Source organism: Pithys albifrons, chromosome 9 (assembly GCF_047495875.1).
Source record: "Pithys albifrons albifrons isolate INPA30051 chromosome 9, PitAlb_v1, whole genome shotgun sequence".
Classification (NCBI taxonomy): domain Eukaryota; kingdom Metazoa; phylum Chordata; class Aves; order Passeriformes; family Thamnophilidae; genus Pithys; species Pithys albifrons.
The window spans coordinates 6,296,196-6,318,747 of NC_092466.1; the positions used below are offsets into that span (position 1 = coordinate 6,296,196).

General features: G+C 42.1%; 1 protein-coding gene across 3 annotated transcripts in view; it reads right to left on the reverse strand.

Moving 5' to 3' along the window:
- The window catches only part of GRK5 (G protein-coupled receptor kinase 5), a 162,428-nt gene that overhangs the window by 25,401 nt on the left and 114,475 nt on the right, over positions 1–22,552 (reverse strand). For 2 of the 3 annotated variants that reach the window (XM_071563031.1, XM_071563033.1), the window contains exons 5-9: positions 8,802–8,902; positions 5,845–5,937; positions 3,589–3,652; positions 2,923–3,063; positions 1,668–1,858 (exon numbers count right to left, since the gene is read on the reverse strand). In XM_071563031.1, coding sequence (XP_071419132.1) covers positions 1,668–1,858; positions 2,923–3,063; positions 3,589–3,652; positions 5,845–5,937; positions 8,802–8,902 — 590 coding nt within the window. Of the gene's footprint in view, positions 1–1,667; positions 1,859–2,922; positions 3,064–3,588; positions 3,653–5,844; positions 5,942–8,801; positions 8,903–22,552 lie in introns of all 3 variants that reach the window. The other variant, XM_071563034.1, reaches the window with a different exon arrangement.

The following is a 22,552-nucleotide window of genomic DNA, read 5'->3' on the forward strand; positions in this document are numbered from 1 at the left end:
TTATTTGCCTCTAGAAAGCGGTAGCATTTAGCTGCTATATTTTATTGACCTATATAGCACTTCTCACGGGTCCCCAAAACACGCTGTGGTATTACAGATTAGGAGTCTCTGCAGATGCTCCTAAAATACTGCCTAGCAAATGTCACCTACAAGGGTATAATATCATTCATCACCAAAATGAATGTGCCATCTGAGGTGTAAACTAGCAGCTCTTTTAAGAGTAACATGAAAACAACTCCTTAAAGAAGTAGGACGCCATTTCTCTCAGAGCCATGTACAGTTTTAGATGGTCAGATCTGATTTGTTCTATTAGAAAATGGCACTAGTATGGCATTTTATCAGCCATGTTACAAATGTACCAGCCATTTTATTCAATAAAATATGCTTGTGATCTAGGACTTTTAAAAGAAACACTGTATTAACTTCTTTTTTTAAAAAAAATATGGTAGGATGTTTTTTTGAAGAGAAGTCAGACACTTCACTCAAGATTTGATTTTTCAATTGCTATTACACACTTAGTTCCATTTTGTTCCTTGGGAAAAAAAAAATCTCCTTCTTGGGCCAGCACCAGCTAAATCAGCATGTTATCTGTCTGCCCTCCATATGCCAGCTAGCAAGAGCTGAGGCACAGTGAAGCAACCAAGTGGCAGTTTGCTAGAGATCTCTCCAAGGAACAACAATATTGTAATTTCTATCCATACAAGCATATGCATAATGCATATTCCACATGGGCATATCAAGTGATTTAAAGTGTGGCTTTTTAAAAAAAAATAACATATTATTGTCTATTAATCATTGTCCTTGGAAGTTCTTTCATCAATTTACAGGCCCTCTTCTGCTGTGAATGCCAGCAATAATGATTTCACAAGCTGGGATGATGAAGACTAACATTAGCTGTTGTTTACAACTGCACTGCTTGTTGATTAAAAAAAAAAAAATCCTCACGGAGTCACAAGAACTCTGTCTGCAATCAGCCTGCTTATCCAGCAAGTAAGCCCTATGGTGCCCTGGAAAAGTGCTTGTCCAGAGCTGCAAGCCCAAGTGGAAGCTGAGAAGTTGAAATGTGTGCCGGCGCCGGGCAGAGCTCTGCCCGCTGGACGCACCCATGGCAGGCAGGATGCTGCCAGCAGGAACCTCCTTCCATTGCTGGCACGCCGTGGCCACCACCATCCAATCTAGCTAATCACACCAGTTTGTGTCCCAGAGCGTAAATCCATGCCCTGTGTCTCAGACACCCTCTTGGGAAAAATCCAGGAAGGAGGGTTTTTCCACATCTGATGTGCTCCAGCCATTCATGCAATATAATCTAAGTAATTAAAGTAGAGGCTTGGGTAGAATGATCTCCATTTCATGCCAACTAGGAAGTAGATTCCTTAATGAAATCCGTTTAAAGGAACTTCCATCATTTTCTTATGTCACCCAGTGCACACCGAGGTAGGGTTTGGGGAGCTTTTTGTTGGTTCTGTATAATTTAGACAGGATGCATTTAGTGAAGGAACTGCTTCCTTCCATGATTACTGAATCACACTGTATTTATGAAGGGCTCTGCAGAATTTCAACCAAAGCCCTCAGGCCCCAAAGCTGTACAGCCTCACAATGGGTAGGGAGGATGCAGGCAATACTCTCCTAGCCAGAAAAGGCATCCTAACACTCTAGAGAGTGCTTACCTGTACACAGTATTTTCTCTGTGTAGGTCTTCCAAGCCACAAAGAATCTCTGCTGCATAAAACAAAGCTCTTTCCTCCTCAAAGCCTGGGTTTCCCATGTTGTAGATATGAAACTTCAGGTCACCTCCGTTCATTATGGTCAGAACTAAACACAGTGCGTCCTTTGTTTCATAGGCATAGGCTAAATTGACCTAGAAAAACATTTGTAGCATAATTGTGACAGTTCAGTTAGCTGCTGAGAAGGAGGCACTAGCTTTTCATAAAGATTTTTTTCTAGAAAAGGAAAAAAATACATTGACTGAATTAAATATGGGCCTTATTACAATGGCAAACACACAATTTAGAAGTACAGAAAAATCAGATGTTAGGATTTTGCAGATTAATTTGTTGAATCCAGCCTATTTATCACCAGAAACCCTCAAGGCTCAGATAGCTTCACAGGCTGGACAACATACTAATTCCAGGCATATTTTTCAAGGGAAACTACACCTCCTGCTGCCCTGTTTTGCATCTCAGTAGGTTCCCTGGAAGGCCCAGATAAACCAGTCCTGGGGGATCAAATGGACCATCACTTAGATATGAAGGTCAGTGTTATTCCTGCGAGGTTCTAGTGGGCACCCCAGGAAAAATCAGACAAGCCAAAAGCTACCTATCACTTTTAAATTTATGTGCCATTGTCTTGGCTTCTGCCAAAGGTGAGTAAAAATCCTGCACCTGTTGCATACAGTGTTACCAGAAATAAGTACAAAAACCATGATAGATGCTGAGATGACACCTTTCTTTTGTTTGTTTATTTGTTCTTTTTAAACTAAGGCAAGTTTTAAAAGAGGCACAAGAGCTGGTGTGACTCAGGAAAGCCCTACATCAGACAGACCAGCTCCACTTCACTGCTTAGATGCTTCTAAAAGCCAATCTTTTCTGAGCTATTTGGGCTAAACTTCCTTTAGTCTCTTCCAAGCTCCTTTCTCCCAGACCCTGGGAATTCAGGTAATCACGCTGGATAAAAATAGCTCAGCCTGATGCAGCTCTGATGCAAGTCAAGGCTATAAAACGCATCATGTTCCCATGGTAGGCACAGGCTCCTTGGCTGGTGCATTTCTCACACACCACAGACTAAAATGAGACTCAGTAAAGGTGCAGGGAGCAGGACTAAGGTGCAAAGCAAAGGGCACCCTTCCAGTAGCAGGAGATGGAGGAGGCATCTCAACAAGAACAGTGCTCAGCAGGTGAGCAGCAAGCGGAGTTCGATACTCACTACAAACTGGCTATTGACTTTTTCTAAAATCTGCTTCTCATTTAGTGCCATGGATTCGCCTTTCCTCTTTTTTATTCTCTTCTTCTCTAATCTCTTGCAGGCGTACATCTTCCCCGTCGCTCGCACTTGGCACGCGCAGACCTGCGAATTAAGGAGAACAATTGCTGGGTAATTCGAAGCAAACGTTGTGTCTGGGTTGCACTTTACTCCTCACGATCTCATCTGATTTAGTCCTTTTAAGGCGAGAGACAGCGGCTTAGTGAATAAGGCTTAGGCGGGGGCAGCTGGGGAACCGACTACTGTTTCCAAACCTGCTGTGTAATATTGGTTTAATTATTTCACTTTCCTCTGCCTGCTTCCTATCCCACCCCCTTTTGTCTGTGCAGATTGTAATCTGCTCAGCCAAAGCCCGGCTGCACCTCCCCTGCCTCTCCAGTGACCTCCAGCCATGGGTAAAATACAAATAAGGGTGTGACCCTAATTCCACCGCGAACGCACCAACCGAACACAACTCTCGAAACTGTTCTTTTGAGATTACAGTGTCATGAGGGGTTAAGTACAACTGTCAGCAATTAATGAAAATCAGACTCTGTCCCATCAGGCTTCTGTACCTGCAGCGCCTAAAAAGTAAGAGAGACTCTCAACAGGAATTTCAGAATTACTCACCTCCCCAAAGCCGCCCTTCCCCAGTACCCTGTACTGCCGAAATGTGTTTTTCGTTACTGGTTGCCTGGAAGAGAAGGAGATAGATAGATTAGATAGATAGATAGATAGATAGATAGATAGATAGATAGATAGATAGATAGTAGATACATTACATTTCATGCACTCTCTGTGATTTATTTATTTCAGAGTATACTTTTGAAACACAATATAGATAAATATCATATAATCATATTATTTCAGGGTAATCGTATTATATAATATAATATATAATTATGTAATTACATTACTTCAATACTATGTATGGCTTGAACTTTTCAATTCCAACATATTAAGCTGTAATAAAATACAACACATTAGTGAGTCATCAGTATAATTTCGGCTACCATCTTAAGACCAAGGAGGGTTCTGAATCTCCATTATAGAGCTTTAGCTTTTGTTAAGCAAAGAGAAGGCCTGAGAGCTTCCAACAAGATATTAATTCCCATGATATGTAGGATGGCCTGACACATTGCTTTGTTTGGTGTGCAAGATGAGAAAAAGAGATCCAAAACTCAGTCCACCAGAAAATATTTCTGGTGTCTGAAACAGAACATGAAACTGATGTGAGTCAAGAAAAGAAATAAACCCGGAGCAGGAGAGGTGGATTTATGTGCCGTGCACAAGCTGGAAGAAGAGGAAGCCAAGTTCCAGGCCAGCCTGTCCCCCCTGGATACCTGCCTACTGGAAGAGTGTCAAGGGCAAGAAAGGAGCAAAAGCCAAATTAAAGGTTAAGTAAGTCTTTCTCTGAGGGCAGAGTGCTCCCAACAATCACTAGACACCACCCCTATGCAATCTGACAGGCTTCCCACAAAATCTGCTCTACCACAATGGCTCCACCTCCACATCTAGCTTTCACTTTGTTACTGTACAAATTTTACAGTATGACAGAAGAACCCTAGATTCGTAGAGATCCGATTTTTTATCCAGCACTCCATCTCCAAAGTTTTACAATGGTCTTAACAGTGGATATGGATATTCCTACTCTCCTTGTTCCCCTTTGGCAGGTGGCCAGCCAGCAGAGGGAGCACAGTAATGTGGCTGTTCCCACCACAGGGATGATGAGATTGATGACAATGAGGAATAAATGTTAAAGTGAATCGTTTCATTAATGCCCATTATTGTTTTCCAAAGTGGAAGAAGAAAAATACAGAGAAGGTCAAAACCAGAAGAGGAAAAGATGCTATTTTTAGGCTTCTTTGAGGCTGCTGCAAATGCTATTGGGGTTAAAAGCAACAATTAGCAGTGATAACAACATGTTCGGCAATGTCCCTGGAATAAATGGACTGTGTGACTGCTCCGTTGGAGCCAACAGGCTGTCAGAAGGAGCTGCTGATCACTCCATGCTGCTAACATCTCTTTGCTAATCCTAAAAACAGTTATCCCAGCTTCTTAAGTCAGGCATACCCAATAGCTTATCATATTTGTTGGGGGAAAGGAAAAAAAATCCTCAAAGCATTTCAGAAAATTCCTTATCCCCAGTGTGAAAATAGATGGGAAATAGCCTGGTTAGGGATGAATCATCTGATGGGTTTTTTAATTGAAATGGAAGAGTAAATGCTGGCCTCAGTGAAGGTGGCATGTGGAGCATGTCTTGGCACAAAATGGCTCTCCCCTCTGCCCATCCCTCTTGTGCAGCAGCTTTGTAGCTTTCCAGGGAGAGGGACTGGCACAGCTCCTTTGATCTCCGAGGCCTCATGCTGACAACACACCGCTCATGGATCTGGCCCTAACTCATCGGCCATAATTAATTCCATTTGTGGAAACTGGGTCTTCTCTCAACTCAAGGTCATTGTTACCCAGCAGTGAACGTCTGCTACAGCCCTCCCTGACAAGGAAAAGGCAGAAGCCCCTTTCCTTGCAAATTAATACCCACTAAGGCTGCCTGGTAATTAAATGTGCTCAGAAATGTCTAGTGATTAAGTGTGGTGCCAGGTCCTACATGTCTTTTTTCCTCTGTTTAGAGTGATTAATAACAGTGATAACTAGTCCAGAGAAAAAGTCACCATATTCAGAGTGTAGCTGAACAGAAAGACAACTGAAATTGCTGAATGCACATTAATCATACCTAACATGCCTAATGTACCTAATACCATTAAATGGCTTGAGCTTTAGAAGCAAACATATTAGATTTTGAGCATATTTTAGAGACTTTGCATGGAAAGTAAAAATAAGCCTTTTAATTTATTTTTTATTTAAAAGCAATCTTTTGCCACTTACCTTTCCAACCACTTCCACTGAAGAAACCTGTCAAAGTACATGCTGCTTAGGTATTCTTGGAATGGTTCCCCACTGAGGTGGTCAAGGACAGATCTATCTCAGATGAAAAGCATATATAAGCATTTTATAATCCTGAACTTGGAGCAAAAGAGTAACAAAACAAGAGGAGAAAATCCAGACTTCTTGTCTGGTAGGATTATTTCACTTTCACTTTATTTTTCACTTTATTTTACTCACAATTTCAATCTAGGAACAAAGTGACATGCTTGATGTATTTCATAACAGGAGGCCTTTTACAAGCTGAATAGTAATATACACTGGTTACGACTGCTGAAAATCAACAGGACAACTCCCACTGGCTTCAATGGACTTTTCCAGAGGTTGTTAGCCACTAGACAACAAATGTCTTTGCTTCTGTTAGTAAATTAACACAACACCCTCAGGAACTGAGCTCCTAAACCTTGGGGAATGTTTACATCTGGACAGAAAATTTCTGGCTGAAGCCCATTTCTGTCAAAGAGACACCATCAGAGGCATTTTGAGTAAAAATATCAATTTCTATTCCTTCCAGAAGAAATAGTACATGTGACTAAAGTCAAAGGGGTTTTCCTAACAGCTGTATGCTTTGTAGAGTAAAACAGAAGAAAGAAAAGTCTGAACAGGGATGTGGAGTTGTTTCTGGATCAAGAAGAGGATTCCGGGGCTCACACAGTGGATGCAAAATCTTTTATATAATGAAAGGAATAAAAAGGCCAGGATGCAAAATGTGAGAACAACGTCTGTTGCTTGGGACAAGCAGCCAGAGACCATCAGGCATCCCATAAGAAAGGCCAAGGGTTCATAACTAAGAAAAGAGGGGCTGAGCTGAGACACTTGCCTGAAATGAAAGTGGTCACATTGTTTGACAGGTGGTTGTTCACCTGCTGGTGTTGGTTCTTGCCTTGCCTACTGGAGCTCCTGCATCCACCTCTGCTGGTGGCATTGGCAGGACAAAAGTTGATTTGGGGTGAAAACCAGAAAAAAAAGAGTATTTCTGCCTTGTTTATCTGGCTTTTGTGTCCATGTCTAAGGGTATACAGGCACATTTCCAGATTTTGCTGGAAGGAGAAAATCCTTTCTGAAGGACTAGTCTAGTTTGGGAATGGATAGTCTATGTCTTACCATCCATGTCTTACAGTCTCAGGCAATTCTAGACCTGAGGAAAGAAGTCACCATGAATAATATGTCTCCTCAGTTTAGTTCCTCCCTCTTCCTGTGCTACCATTTTTGGAATTTCTCAGTTGTTAAAATTCTGTTTTGTAATTCCTGGACCATCCATTTGGAGCAGGCAGGTAATTGCACATATTCAGTATTCACAAGTCAAGTTGTTTTTGTCTTCATTAGCTTTGATTGGACACAGATCATACAGTTTCCCCTAATGGATTTGCATTTACAAAATAAAATAAAAAGTCTTAAACGGGCAGTCTTAAATGGAGGGAGGAGAAGACAAGTCAAAATATTAAAGGCAAAAGCAGAAGTTAGAGTTACACATACATTTTTCTTGCAGACCAACTTTTATCTATGAAGATGTGAATGAAACTCATCCCTGTCCATGCTCGTACAGGACAGCAGGATCGTATTTGTGTGTATGCCTCCCTTTTTTGGTCTGAGTGTGAGCTCTGTCAAAATTAACTTTACTCAGGACCGGTAAATACCAACAGCAAGTTTTAAAAACTTCCCTTTGACCTCATTTTCGTCCAGCATTTTTATTAACGAGGTCTCAAACCTGGCTCATTTATCTGTTTCAGTGAGAGGAGGGAACAGCAGTCGGTGAATACCGGCCTGCATTAAGTACTGTCCAATGCTTGCCCTCCCATTCAGTTAATTAAAAGCTGCACGTATTTTAAAAGAACAATAGCTGCCTTTCAGCAGTTGTTTGCTTTTTAGTTCCCCTCTTTGGTGACAACAAAGTGCTTTTTAGAGGGAACTGTCAGCTTTCAAACTGATTTGAGGACTGGAAACAGGCGTCAGGGGGTTTGTGTGGAGCACAGCTCTGCCTTTGTCACTAGGACTGGCACACACAACTGGGGCGAGCTGCAGAGCATCCCTACAAGACACCAGACTAATGCAAGGAAACCAGCTATGCTATAAGAGAAGGCCAGAAATAACCCACAACTCCTACCAATGCACAGAATAACTGAAACCAGAAAAGGTCAATAAAATGAGTCAAAACAATGAATGACAGTGGAGCGAATTTTACAAATCCCCATTACATCATCCAGGGAAAACAAACCTCGCTCAGCCAGAAACCACATGGGCCAGCGTGTGATGATCCCTCCTTTTCATATTTTTATTGGTTTATGATCTACTGGCGTGAGCGCACTCGGGCCAGTGTTTGCAAAGGCAGAGTGCATACCTGGAGCTTTAGCACATAATGGCCCAAATCGCCTCCCTGCTACACAAACTGATAACCCTTTTCCCAGACAAAGGATGAAATAATGCACGTTCGTTTGAACGACACAGACAGACAGAAAGCATTAAAAAAAGTCCCATTCTCCTGGTGAAGATTTTCTGGAAAAGCCACGTGAGCAAGTTTGCACATTCCTCTGTCTAAATGGACTGTATAGCCACTTAATTTTTATTCACTTTGAAACAGAGATATTTTTTTTGGATACATTATCATTGTAGCTCTTTTCACACAGCATGAAATCCATGGCTGGTTTGCTTGGCTAGAACACTGTCAAATACCTGAAACAGTAAGTGCCTGTGTGTAGTGCATATAATGGCACGGAAATATTTATTTTATTTTGTTCAGATGAAATAACTTTTACCTCTTGTCAGCTATGCCTCCAGGATTATGAGCAGAAGGCAGAGATACCTGTCTCAGGTTCAGATTGAAGTGTCTCTCTCTACCTGACACATTCCTTAGCAGCTGCTGCCTGCAGCCCTGTGATCTTTGGGGATCGAGTTATACTTACTTTGTACAGTGAGAGAACAGCTCTTTGCAGGGGCTGTTCTCAAGCTTCTCCTCTGTCTGTTGGACAAGATCTTGACTGACTTCGGGGACATAGGCTGGAGACTGGGGAGAGAAGAGAGGGGTGCATTAACTCTGTGATGAGGTGCAGCTTCTCCTCTCTTAACATGTAAAAGGCACATTCATTATTTATGCCCCGAGCTGCTTCCCTTCAATTCCAGTGGTTGTGTAAAGCAAAGGAGCTTTACGTCAAACAGCAGTAAAATAGGATACCGTGGCAACTCGCTCCACATTCCACTCTATCCTCACACTGCTTTTCTGCCTCCTCCTGTACCTTCACCTCCTTGCCCAGCCTCATGAATATGCAGGACACACTCCTTGCCAATTCTTTGAACTGCTCCCTTGCATCCCATGAAAAATGTGCTGGCCTGAACTGTGTACAGGCCATTCTATTAAACAAAAGAGAATTTGCCCAGTGTTTTCACTTCATGGGTGATTCATTGTGCTGTCTGAAAAATCCATCTTTTTCTTTTTCTTTTTTTCTTTTTTTTTTTTTTTTTTATACCCAGCAAAGCAAACAAGAGCAGAGGATTGGTATTTACTGATATAGATATATAGATACATATATGAGAAAAAAAAAGATTATCACAAATGTGTCTGGACACCTTAGTTCATCCTTAGAGGGAAAAAAAATAGTTCAGCAGCTTTAAAACTATGATTTCAGAAAGGAACTTTGCCAACCAAGCACATAAACTCTTTTCATCCTCTCCACCCTTTAGAGAGAATGTACATTCAGCCCCTTCAAAAAGCTCTTACCAAAGAGAGGTCTCTTGCAGTATGCCTTTATGGTTAACCAGTTTAAGACTTTGGGGACTAATTATGTAAAAAGACAGTTTTTATACAGTCCACACTGACTGTATACTGTAATTACATAAAGAAGTGTACATGTGTCTGTGTATATGCACCTATATATACACATTTCTCCCATTTACATGAAAGTCCCTCCATATAAACAATTGAATTTGGGTATTTTCAATAAATCCAACCACAGATGACAAAATCCTCTTTGCTTTAATACTCTGTAAGGTCCCCCATCCGTGGCCATGACCACCAGATGTGCTGAGTGGGTGGGTCACAGAGCACCATCACTCATTCCTGGCCAGATGTTCTCATTAACTCACCCTTAGTTGGAGATGTCTTGGCAAGCACTGAAATGCAGTGCAGGCAGAGTTCAAAAACACTGGGAATGAGGACAGAGGAAGGGGCAGAGGTGGAGCCAGAGAAAATCTCCAGCATGGTGAAAGCTGAATTAAGTCTTTTATCTTTTCCTTCCTGCTGCTGAAATGTGAATATGATCCTGGTTGTGACATGAAAAAGTAAGTTTGTTCCACTTGAATGTTTTTAAATAGGACTGTGGTTTACAGAACTGTCTGTGCATGCTGTGTAATGCAGTCTCACTGTTCAGCCTTGACAGGCAATCTGCAGAACATGCTGGGTATACCTTTGACCTCACTGAAATGTTTCCTCATTTCCTCAATATATTCCTCCATTTCCTCAGCAAAAGATATCAAGGGAATGCACACTTTTAATCACAGACAGAGTAGATTAGTAGTAATTGAGAAGTCTCACAGTTTCTTGAAAAGTAGGTAAGTTGAAGAGACTGAGGCAAAGCCAGATTTTCTCAGCTTGATTGACCATTGAGGTGGACAGGAACTAAAAACTATAGAACAGGTCTCAGTATATCAGAAAACTAACAGAAATCCTTAACTATAGATGTGTATGATGAAATCAAAGCCCCAGTTTTAGTTCAAGAGAACAAGTAGAGGCAAGAGAGAGCAGTGAAAGAACTAGGAAAAAACCCTCAAAAATCCTGTTTTCCATGACAATTGAATATATTTGGGGCAAAAAAGAACGAACGCTTATTTTTTAAAAAGACTTTTAAAGCAATATTCAAATATGAACAAAAGCCTAATGATTAGCAGTATTTCAGTTGATTTTGTCTAGAGATCAGGTGAATTAATACCTTTACTGTACAGTTTGTGTACTCAGTAGATGCACATTTGCATACACAAGCTCATGGGCAGCCCAAAGCTGGTACGTGGCTGTGAATCCACTGACACAAGACCTGGCTCAAGGTGAACATCTCTCTGATTTACAGGGACTGAAACACCACTGAACTCCACAGCCTTTGTACTGCTGTGGATCAGGAGTGTTTGATGTGAATGGAGCAGCACATCAAACTGATACTAGAACCTATAATGGAAGTTACTACTGCCTAAATCTAGAACTACATTTATAGGTCAAAACTAGAATCCAAAAGCTAAGTACTACCCTGCATAATTAGTCATTTAGACCAAGTGACCTGATTCTTACTCATGACAGGCAGCTTCGTTTCCCACCCGGAATCCATTTCCCTGGGGAAGGTAAGCTGCCTTGAGGTTAGTGTTGAAGATCATGCCCATGATGCATTACTAGAGTACTAATTCCACTCAACTTTGTCTGAGATCAAAGTATATTTAAAAAAAAATTATAAGCATCAGCTAACTCTTATTCACAAAGAAGAAATTATATTCTTACAGGAAAAGGAGGGAAGAATGAGCAAAAGAAATGGTAAAATGTGGGAAATGTTTAAAAGTGACACAAACTGTGATTCCTCTCTCCAAGTTTGTGGGAGACACAGTCACCACTTGGTTTTTCAAAACCACTCATTGCTGACCTTTGAGTCTCTACTTCTTCTGAACAAACAGGGAGCCAGTTAGCAATATCAAGGTAGGCAAAGACATAAACACACTGACATCCTGGGCTTGGACTAAAGTCTTACAGTGGAGTGCAAACATTTTATTAGACTGCTTCATTTTTGATAACAAAAGCCCCACTTTTTTTTTTTTTTCCAGAGGCTGATAACCTCCAAAGGTTCTGTAGGTCCAGCAAAACTTTCTATGTCATTATTCAGCCCTTCATAGTGATCAGGGCACCACGTGCATGAGAGAAGCTCACTCAGCTGTTTCTAACCCTGCATACAGTTCTAGGGAGCCTTTGTGTGATCCTGAGATTTTCCTTGAGGTTTCATAGTTCCCACCACTCCCATTAAATAGCCATGACTGCCATTTTCCCCGTGTGAGTACAGTGGATACCTACAGCCTTCAAATGTTCAAACAAAGACAAACAATTACAAGCCAAGGGCCAACCCACCAACCTACTCTGCTCCCCTAGAGAGCAATTAGGTAGCACAGGTTGTGAGTGCAAGGAAGCATTTGGATCCCAAGTGTGAAAGCTTCCTAAGGTAACACTTTGGCCATTTCCAGATGAAAAAGTTGCTTCTTCCCTGGAGAGATGCAGACGATTTCTGCAGCCCCAATGAAATGGTTATTAACACCTTCTCCTGCTGCATTATGGGCAATGACTGTAAAAGCAAATTTGGCTTTTACAGGAGAACAGAGACACCTTTTTCAACATATTAAATGTTCTGTGGTGGTTAGGAGAGCAATGCACTGTAATTAAGACCATTGCATCTGGGCTTGTGACAAAGAATATTTTGCTAACTCTTGAGAAACACCTGCAGAAACCAGTTACATTTTCTTGCATTCAATACAAAACACTGGGGAGTTTTAACAAGTACCGTCCCATATTTCCCTAAATGACTATTCTGTTTCCTTAAGGCAATGAAAGTGATCCTTGAACTCATTTACAGCAAAGTAAATCAGAAATTATGCCAGTCAAGTCAACAGAGTAGCACCAGGGCAAAGCTGATAGAACCCAAACCAGATGCACGGCCAGACTCTGGCAGCCCAAGAAGTGCTTAAATTGATCTTACAGCAAAAAATTTCTCTCATCACATTATCTTCTTTGACCAGACAGTTTAATAAGCATCCAGAAGTCCACTGTACTTCCATCAGGTTTTAAACAAAATCTCCTCCCTCCTGTATCTTCTCTTTTATGACCAGAAACTGAAAACCTTTGTATAAATATTTTGCTCGCAAAGCAACATCTCAGTCACACACTTGTTGAAGGCCAGCTGTGTTCATGTCCACAGAACCTTGGAGATCCTTGTTCCTTCCACACTGAGCCTCTGGGCCTGCAAGATACTTTACTTGAGATGTTGACTGTGGCTTCTCCCCCTCCCCTCTTCACTGGGGTGCAACCACTGATACCCAGCAGGGTGGGGGATGTGAAGCTGGATGCAGAAACACCCATAAATACCATGTCCTTGGTGGGAGCTGAGAGCATCACAGATCATGCAGCCTGGGTTTTCCCACACTACTGCAGCTGTTCCTGGCAGTCTGGGTGCCAGAAGACTCCCGTGTCTGGTGCTGCCCATGTCCTGGAATCCCACTGAAGTGCCGAACAGAAGAGAGGTCTGATTCAGAGCAGGTGAAATGTTCCAGGCTGTGTGACTCCCCATTATCCACTATTTTCAATGTCGTGTTGCATCGCTGTACTTTAAAACGTAACCTCTCCTTTTCTGACAGCTCTGTTAAGTTTTGCTACAGGACAGAGATCAAATAAGACTTCTCATAAAGTCATCTCTATGTGTTTGCCATGGTAGTCACAACTTTTCTCTGCCCATGTTTCCCCTGTGACTGTGTGGGAGCACCTGACCATCTGTTGATCTATCAGCAGATCAAAATCTTTATTAAACAAGCTGAAGTGCCAGCAGTACCAAGGGAGGCATTCAGAAGACCTTTTCTGACTATTTTGATCTTTCATGAAAACATGTTGTTTTTTTCTAATTTTTCTTATGACAGAACTTCCAAATGTTCACCTGGCTCAAGGTGTGATGCACTTCAGGTGTTGCATCCAAGCCTGTGGAGTGAGAGCAGGCAGCCAGCTGGCAGAGCTTTGCACCTGCAAGAAGCAGAAGCATCTTCCTGACAATCCAGCAGCTGGGGTTTGCCTTTCTGGAACTGGGGTGAGGTGAGAAGCAGGTGTCCCTGTGTTACCAACCCCAGTTACTCTCAAGAGCTGCAGGGAGCCCAGAGCAGAGGTACATACAACACAAACCCCATGAGTAGAGTTGGTTTATTGTGTGTAACAGTGCTGTTTCCATGGGAAAAATGCCAAATGACAAAGGGAACTGAGAGGGATGTGTGGAGACTCCAGCTAAGGACACTCATCCAGCTGGAGTCACCACCATTTGAAAAAGGTATGGGGAGCTGACAGGAGCACCAAGTGACTGGAGAGTTGAAAACCATATTCAGGGGAAAAAACCCCACAAAACAAAACAAAAGAAAGCACTGAGATCTGTTTAGCCTGGAAAAGCAAGGGTGAACCTGACAAAGACTTTTTAATATAAAAATGTTTTTAATAAAGAGGGCAGGGATCAATTATTCTGCATATTCTGTTCTGCACTAGGGGAATGATGTGAAGAAATCCACTTAATTGGATATGAAGGCTTTTTTAAAATTTTTTTTACACAGGGAAGCAGAAGAACAGGCATATGAATATTGTGGAATCTGTTCTCAGAGGTCTGAAAGACCTCCAAGGGCACTCAGACATCTGTTGATCATCTAAGTGTATTTGATCTCTGTTCAGTGCAAGAGGCTCTTGAGCCCTCTCCCAGTCCTTTGTGCAAAGGATTTTGCAAAACACTGGGCTACATAAAACACAGGCACATGGCATGGCCCTGAGAACAGATGAGGAAGGGAGTTTTTATGCTGAGTGCTCACTAAAGAAAACCTGGAGCTCTGAGTAAAGGACTATAAGTATCTTCTTTGCAAACAAACAGTCCTGCTTCAAGGACACTTGTCTCAATTACCATTGTCTCCTAAAAATAATAAATGAAATAGCTTGCAGAACCCTGAACTTCAGATCAGAAAAAGGGAGAGCTTTGAGTTCAGTCAGACTGGCTGAAAAAAACAGAGCAGGTGCACAGTCCAGGGGCAATTCTTTATCTTTACACAGTGCCTTTATCTAAGAACCTCCAAATATTAAAGCTTCTTTGCATGATTAAGTCTTCACGAGGTAGGTGGCAATCCCACAATATTTTACTGAACAGTGAACAGGAGGTTAAGAGATGTGTTTTGCAGAAGGGTTGATCATCATCTGTGACTGAAATCAAAGTCTCACTGAGATAAATGAAAGCTGGAGATGCTCAGACTCCTCAAATAAGTCTAATTGTAGCTTGCAATTAGTGAATAAGGAATAGAAACCTAGAAATACAGGCTTTCATTTTGTACCAACTCTTGCCAGTAGATGTGAGTCATCAGGGTACCTTAAAGCACAACTGTTCATCACTAGAAAAGCTATATGAACCAGAAAGATATCACACTCTTTAGATTGAATAGACCTCATGCAAACTTTTGTCATGAACACAATTGCTTTCCTGGTGAGTTTCAGGCACACAGCCACGATACTGAAACATGATGAGTTATTTTAAAAGTCACTTGCATAAAATAAATAACATGCAGCATATGTTAGGTTTCAGGTTATGAAAACATTCCACAACAAACTAGCTTGAAACAATTAAAAATGTTTCAGTCAATGGACAAAAGTTCAAGCTGTAACTTTCCTTGAGCTGTCTCTTGTTCCAAGCACTTGTCTTAATGACATGTGTATTTTCAGATGTTGACAGCAATGCTCCACATATAACCTATCTACAAACCTCCACACAGATTTGCTACTAGTAGAGACCTCAAAACTGTGACAGAAACGGGGTAAAATGAGCTTTGGTGTGAGATGGTGCATGACGGGATGAGAAGAGTTCACAATGGAAAAACCTGTAGTTCTGGCTTTATCCACCTGTTATTTTGCTGCATTTGATCCGCACTCACACACCTGTGACCCAAACCCAGCACTGGGGAGGAATGGTTGGTGTCTGACACATGCAATGCCATTCCTGCTGTTGCTTTTACAGAGTCACATCGTTCCCCAGGTGTTGGAGGAAGGCTCAGCTAGAGTGGGTAGCACTTTCCAGGACAAGCAGCAGTGGTGTGACTGCCAGGGGTGACTGTCCTCAGCCCTTTGAGGCAAACACTGATGGGGAGTCATAAGCAGGACTGTAAGCAGAGCAGTTACTAGAAAAAGGGAGTCTGGGTAAGTGTGTGCAAGTCATCCTGGTAGGCACAAAATCAGGGAGAGACAAGTTTGTGCACTCAGATAATGCACAATTTCAGAGAAGAAAGAATGGCAGGCAAAACAGAGGCAACAAAATTGTGCATCTTTGCACCTCCAAGGTTTATCTGCTCCTTGTGGCTGGAGATTCACCCCAAGAACGGGCCTGTGGTATCTCCACTGGGGTCTGCACTGCTGTCCTGAGAGCAGGAACACCCCAGCAAAGGGCACAGCCTGGGCTCTACTTTCCCCACTCCAGGGAGACTTCTGGAGCCACTTCAGGTGTCTGCTGTCACCTGCCCGCTTTGGGCAGGGCAGGCCAATGCCAGCTGAGATTCAGTCTAAATCACAGCCTGGGAAGTTCTGACCATACAGCCAGGGACTGACAGAGGAAAAGCATGAAAGGGCTGACAGTGAGAAGCCAAGAATCCTTTATGTTGGGAAAGTCCTTCTAAGGTCACTTGAGTCTGACCCAGAAATGCAGAGGAAAGCAGTGGAGAGGGAGACTGTGTGTCTCAGTTGTGCTTTGATTTTGGAAATCCCCAGGTCAGGCATTCCTGGTAAGGGAAAGGATCACAGCACTGTCACTGCACATGCAGTCCCCTGATGCTTTTTGGTGTTATGCACAAAAATGTCAGAACATTCTTTTGCCTTGCCCTGTGTCTGATCTTATCTGTTCAGTTTTAGCTCTGTATGTAGTAAACAGCCAATTCTACATCAAGAGCAGCTGTAACACTTTAAGTAATCAACTTCTGCATTTTCTTTTCACTTCCCCCCCAGTCATCTGGGTCTGTATGAGGCAAACCAGTAAAGCAAAAGGCTTCATAGTTCCAGGATATTTGCTTTGAGATGACAGATGTAGGAATTGGCAGTGAGGTGGACGGGGAGCATGGAAGGCAGCTGTGTTATTAGTAGCAATTTATCTATTACGACAGTGTGTAGACATGATGCCTAAGAATGGGGGCCCATAATGCCAGGCACTACATACACATGTCATGGGAGCTAAAGCTTCCAAAACAAACTAATCTCACCAGCCCTGGGAGTGGGAGCCAAAGACATGGAATACCTCATCTAGGATTACAGAGTGGGTCAATGGCAGAGAAAATATGTTCTATCAATCTGACCCTGTTCTCTGACCAAACAGTATTTCCATTACCTTGCTGGTGGCTAAGTGAAGCAAATCAGCAGTGCCTACCAACTGCAGGGTTTGTTTTGTAGCTGCAAGCTGATCTGGAGTCATGACAAATCTGTTTTCCCTCATATTCTACTAAACTATCAAAACACATGTTGACACACATTACAACACAATGCCTGGAGACAAAAGAGCCCTCAGCAAACAGCTGAACAAGTTCTGCTGCCTGGAGGGGTTGTACTAATCCAACAGAACTGATGTAGCACCAGGACCACTCACTTACCCTGGATTCCCCAGGGTGCCTCTTGTGCCTCATCAAACTCACTGGTGGAAAAAGGACAAGTTTCCTCTCTGGGTTTCCAGCATCGTTCCTCTTTGGTGCAGGGGCACAAATTGTAGTCCAGAACTATGCCCTTCCTTGGAGAAACTCTGCAGCCACTGAGGTTTCCTTTCTGACAAGTGCATAGGAAGTACATGAAGTATTTTTCATGGATCTCTGTTAGTCAGCAACAGGACCTGCTATCTGGCTATACCTTGTTTTTCCTCTTCTCAGGAGACATTTTCGTAGCTCTTCCTTTCTAGAAACCACATTTCTGTTCGTGATAGTGGCAAACAAGCAACGGCCATGCAAATAGTGTGAGTCAACGTGTTTCCTACATGAATGTCTTCAATCCAAACTGTGGTTTCCTTGGAATCTCGACTTATTTGATTCAGTGGAGGTATAACCACAACATGAGTTTTGGAGCAACAAAAGAAGAAAGTAGACTGTCTAGATTAAAAAGGAGAAAATTCTTCCTGGCTCTTATAGGTGACCAGACCTTAAATACTCAAAGGCCCATAGAAAATGATTTTGAAATAACAAGTTGTCCCATGAGACAAAATTTAGTTGCTTCATCATCTTCTTTTGCAAGTCCAGTGAATCAGCTGCAGACTTCGTACTCTTCAATTAAATAGAAACGCTCACCACAATCCCAACTAGCCATGGGGGTTTTGGTATAGCTTATTTTAAGAATCTAAACTGGTCAGCACAGAAGATATGATTTTGACTCCAATTAGTGAGAAATTGGGCCTCACAAGAAGCACTTGGCAGGATATTTTTCAGTATCTTTAAACCCTAGTCCTTCCCCACTCCTACTTTTTAAATAATTCTTTATAAACCTACTTATAGAGGTTGCTTTGCCAAGGAAACACATTTTTTTCTCCTTTCTGTAGACAATAGGTTTATTGGTGGAGGGGTCTTCATGAACTAGCCAGCTGAATTGGTTTTATATAAACTTGCTTTAAAGTGTGGGGAGAGCTTTTTTACTTATTGTTGCCTTTTTTCTGCCTTAAAAGCATTTTGCACACTGATTAAAGGATCAAAACAGATGAAATAACCTGCACTAGTAGCTGTCAGCAGGATGAGGAGGGTAGCTTAAGAAACAGAGTAGGAGAGAAGGCAAATACTAAATAGGATTTTTTATCTACACCACACTTAGGCTACTCACAATCCTTGGAAGTACCATGGGACCACTTTTTTACCAATCCTGTAGAGCCATGGCTATAGTGCATTACTACAAGAGCCAGATGTTTGATAAAACCTTTTGGGAAAACAACAGTATTCTCACTATGAGTAGCAACAAAGATAACAGGACAATTCCGAAATCTTCTGTTCCCAGAAAGTTTTTTCTCTCATCACGTGTGCTTAATAGGTTTGGAAAGCATCCAGTATCCAGCCTCTTATCAGAACCTTTTTACCTTTTAACATCCTGCTGCACTGATGGATAGCCTAAACATTAGCAAGAAACCTTATGTTGCAATAGACATAGTTTGGCTTCCTCTGGTAAACCAAATGTCATTTGTTCCATTAAAAAAAAAATCCCTAAATCTATAAACACTCGTTTACAACCTCAATGTTACTGAATGGCTTTCTTGCAGGAAAACAAACAGATCCCTGCTTGAATTCACTCCTCTGAGACACAAGCCTGTAAACATGAGTAACCCTTCCCTTGCAAGTGATCCTTGGACTGAAGCCCACGAGCTGTTTGCTCTGCATGAAAGCAGCTTGTGCACCAAGCCTGATCCAGCCTGTCCTGCCATCAGTTGGAGGGGGATTCTACAGAATTTGCCATCATCTTCTTCTATTAGCAGGTCAAAATCCTGAGGAAACACTTGAATGAAGAAATGACAATCCAAAAGTTATTCCAAGAGGGTCTTGAAAAGAATTAGGAAGTGAATTCAGCAAACATCAGGCAGGGACCAGTGGCCCACTCACAGAAAGGCTGGAAACACCCAGGAAAGCAAACAAAATCTCGGCTGTAAACAGGGCATTCCCTGATCTCCTGGGTCACACGATCCATTAACAATCATGTGGTTAGAGCTATCTGCAAAGGCCTGACAGGGAGGACATTTATTGTAGGGGATGACACGCTGTTTGCACTGGCATATTCCATTCTTCCTCGGTTTTGCTTGTTGGACAAACAGTATCTGTGTCAGGATGATAAACTTGCTATATGCTTGATTTTTGACTCAGGTCAGACTCTTGACTTGATTTAAAAATAATAAATTAACATACAAGCTGAGGTTTGACATGCAGGTTAAGTGAGTTTTGTAAGCATTGTGGCAGTACAGGGAAAAAATCTTAAACATTAATAGTTTGGAAGTGCCACATATCCACAACTGAAATATGCTGATTATTTCTAAATCAATTTCTAATCAAAAGACCTTTTCTAAAATCTTATTTTTTACACTTGTGATATTTTAATCAGTTGAAATATTTGTTCTCTGTGAAATTTAAAACACTCCTTATGGCACTCTGTGATTTCTGGTTCCAAGTTAAAATAGCATACTTTTAACATTATCAGCTTAGTGATTCTTCTAGTTGCCTCATGCCAGCCAAAGGTGTCAGCTTCAGGCATCTCATCTGAATTTCCCAGGCCCATTGTTGTGATGCTCCTCAGATGCTCTTCCAGAATCCCAATTTCCCATTACAAAGGAATCAAGTGAGAAATAAGGTGTGTTTTACTTCCATTCTCATCATGTGCCTCTTCATGTCTTCTTTTTTGGGATCAAGCACATGGTTGCCTCTTACTGCTTCCAGGTTTAGCACAATGAATCCTGAGCTCAGGGAGACATTTGTTGATCCATTATGCTTTTAGCTTCAGAAAACTGAGCCTGAACCAACAAGGAAAGTTGCTGCAAGTTGCAGAGGAGAATGGAAGGGCTGTGGAGGTCAGATCTTCAAAGGGGTCCTGTTCCAGTGAGAAATGGTGTGGATGTGCCCCACAATGTAATTTACTGTATTCTGCACAGAACCTAGCATGGAATTCACCTCATCACACTTTAATCATCTAAAAAATGAAACACTCAGAGTCTCCCTGGGCTCCCCACAGCCAGTGGGCAGAAAGAGTCATCTCATCCCTCCAATCCAGATGCCTCCAAGGCTGCAATAATGTGTGCTGGGCTGGACTCACCAGAGGTCTATTTTAATGTCATTCTGTGCAAACACAAAAAACCATCTCCTGCAGATTTCTGGATTTCTTGCAAGCCAATGTTCCAGACAGCTGGAAAAGGCTGATTCCTTCTTTTTCCCATGTGGGCAAAATTTTCAGGCAGAAGAGACTGTTTCTGGGGAAGCTGGATGGACCTTAAAGGCTGTTGGAATTAACCTCCCTGGCCACTGGATAATCCACACGAACTGAGTATAAGTCATGAGGGGTATGCAGAGGGGATAGGGAAAAGATGACCCTCAAACGGAGAGGAGGAAACTATAATGAGCATATTCATTAGCCAAGGGCAGACAAGTACATCCTTCCTGTTCCCAGATAATCCTGAGCAGACGCCTCTTTATTTGCAGGATCCTTTGGGATGCCCTGGCTGGAGCTGGAGCAGCCTGGGGGGCCTGTCCTCCTCAGCAAACAGATGTAAGCCAGGTTTACATGTGCGCTTGACATCAATTAACAGAAGCAAGTTTCCATTTTCTAAAGGGTCAAGACAGAGGAATTCCAGCAAACACAGGGAAGCCAGAAGGCTTCTGCCCAATGACCAAAGCATCCCAATGCTTTTCCTGACCACAAATGACAAACAGTTAAGGATGTGAACTGGAGTGCAACCTCTCCAAAACAACAAGAAAAAGCAGAGCTTCAACTAACAGCACTGATTAGCATAAACCCAGTGTAGTTCATGACTCCAGCCCAAATCTTCCACCAGTCCAAGAGAAAGCATTGCAAAAGCTGCCCTCTGTAAGAATAAAGGACAGGACACTGGACTCCCAAGGACCTATTCTGGGACAGCATCCTCGGGACAGGGCAGGCTCCATGTTGTTTCCAAAGGCTCTCATGCAGTTTGGCATCATTGCAAGAGACAGAAGCCCCCAGTAAGTGTTTAGTTAACTAACATTTGTATTATAAACAGTGGGTAAAGGATGAGGAAATAGGACTTGAGTAAACCGTGAGAAAATGCCTTTTTTGCCTGAGACCACAGCAAAGGGACTCCTAATCAAGGCAGCACTGTGACTTTTCAGATTCCTCTGCCACACTACATTACAGTCTAGCCCCAGTGACAGAAGAATGTTTATTAAAATAAATTCTGACTAGAAAGCATTAATTTGAGTAACAAGGTTGCTGTTCTGCTGCTCAGATACTTTCCCAGAATTGAACTTGGGAAAGATGAGCTTATTCAGAAAGCACACTGAGAAGGTACTTTCCTGGACTAAGACATAGTGATCAGTGGACATATTGATCGTGCTGTCTCTGCAACAACAACAAGAATTATGCATTGATTTCTCTGGAGACTGGATTATGTATTGATTATGCAAGCTGCAAAGCAGAGGCCTAAGTAAAGCTATCATCTCTGCCTAAAATGGTGCTCGTAGAGTACAGAAGTCAATAGAAAGGGGAGATGAGAAATCCATTGAGGTAAAGGGGGAAGTCCCAGGGTAATTAATTAAATGGCAAAATTCTCCTTGGCTCAAGCGATGCCAGGATTTCTACTTGAGTATTTAACATCCTGAAAGGTCTCCTAATAGGAACCCAAAGGACACAGTGAATAATAATACTTTGATCAAGTAAATAATTCTAGCCCATCCTGAGTCCATGTAACACAGTGTTCAGACAGGCACTTCATTCACTGCTTACTTCAACTGGGTCATTGATGAAATGCATAGGGTTTAGAAAAATTTGAAAACTAGCTATGGAGATAATTCTTGGACTAAGCCTTAAGGGACATCCACTGTAGCCAGTGAAAAGCAATACTGTGTTGGCCTTTTATCAGCAAGACAATAAGCTTACAGAGGGACAGAGATGACTTGCTGGATAGAAGAGATATAAGCTCAATTTGTAGGAGAAAGGTAACAATGTAGAAAACAGTCCCTGAAGGCTCACCTTTCAAAACACAAAGCCTCTGTCTTATATTAAACTGTGCAGATTGCTTTACAGAAGTTTAATGTTTCTGTCTTTCAGTGCTTCCCTCAGAGTGACATTGAGCTTTTGTTTTGGCCATTCCAAAAATGAATTATAGCATGTCCCGTAGAAGGCTTTCAGTAAAACTAAACAGTGAGGGGAAGAGGTCTCAGTACTTGAATCCAATTCTTCACA